The 1193-nt window shown below is 39.9% G+C and overlaps 1 protein-coding gene across 1 annotated transcript; it reads right to left on the bottom strand.

The window, feature by feature from the left end:
• Positions 1–906: 906 nt before the first annotated feature.
• SARC_16720 (hypothetical protein) lies at positions 907–1122 on the bottom strand (the record flags this gene model as incomplete). The annotated part of the gene is made up of 1 exon (XM_014289177.1): positions 907–1122. A coding segment is annotated over one exon (216 nt), but the record flags the coding sequence as incomplete, so codon positions are not given.
• Between the last annotated feature and the right edge of the window lie 71 nt (positions 1123–1193).

Genomic DNA, 1193 nt, shown 5'->3' on the forward strand with positions numbered 1-1193 from the left:
GTATATATATAAATATATCATAAAATCACACCAAATATACTATGAAAACTCATAAATATATGACTATATATATATCATACAATCACACCAGATATACTATGAAAACTCATATGGATGATTACACATACATATCATACAATCACACCAAATATACTATGAAAACTTATATAGATGACTAAATATACATGTATGAAGCATACAATCACACCCAATATAATGGAAAATCGATGTATAATTGATTTCCTATTAATTATCAGTATTCTGCCCTGAAGTGCTTTTAAAAAAAGCTAGAGAAATTTCTGGTGGTGACATTTTGAGTGTATGTTCTGTATACTGCACGCATGTCGTATGATGATTGATGCACCAGACCGATATGTATAGACTACTTTTAGTTTAGTACCCGTGGTGTGAATTGTGACCCACTTGTGAAGCAGTAAGCGTCTTCATCTCCTTAAAAGTAGCTAGAGCGAGGACAAATGGACCGCTCTTTTTATAGGTGCAACAGATTAAATACTGAGTATGAATACACACGACAAGTAGTAAATACGATTATATTTTATTCAATGAATACAATGGAAAATGAATGGGCATTATATTGACAAATTTCTAAATAGTTCCGGCATCCGCATCTATGCTGCATCAAGAATTATGGAGAGTCCATTTGCTTCGAAGCGTTCTCGAGACGCGTGTCCAGGCATCTAGCATGCTACTCTGTACCCTTAGTCGATATACATACAAGCAGCATCTGGATCATCTTAAACAGTAGTGTATTGGCACTACTTGCTATATAGTACATAGATATACCTATCCTTAAAAAAAGGCATACATAACCCCAATCTACCCCGCATATGCATCACCGGTACAGCTACAATCCATCCTCCACCGCTCAATCCTTTCAAATCGAGTTCAGGACACGAAGCAGACACCCTCATTCTCGACTGAATCTTGCACCAATCGCATCACAGCCTTGGCCAGATACGCAATGGTTCCCGATCGTCCACCTCTCTGATTGGCGCAGAAGAGTATGGTCTCTTGTATGGTGGGTGGCTTCGCAAAGGGCGCTGTTGGGCGCCTGTTAATAGTGATGTAGATAAGAGTGTCAGTGTGGAACTTAAAGTACTCCTTCAAGTAATGGTGCAGTTTGTGTGTGTGCGCGCGCGGCGGGGGGGGGGGTTAGGAGGGGGGTGCGTATG

The sequence above is a fragment of the Sphaeroforma arctica genome, assembly GCF_001186125.1.
Source record: "Sphaeroforma arctica JP610 unplaced genomic scaffold supercont1.8712, whole genome shotgun sequence".
Lineage (NCBI taxonomy): Eukaryota > Ichthyosporea > Ichthyophonida > Sphaeroforma > Sphaeroforma arctica.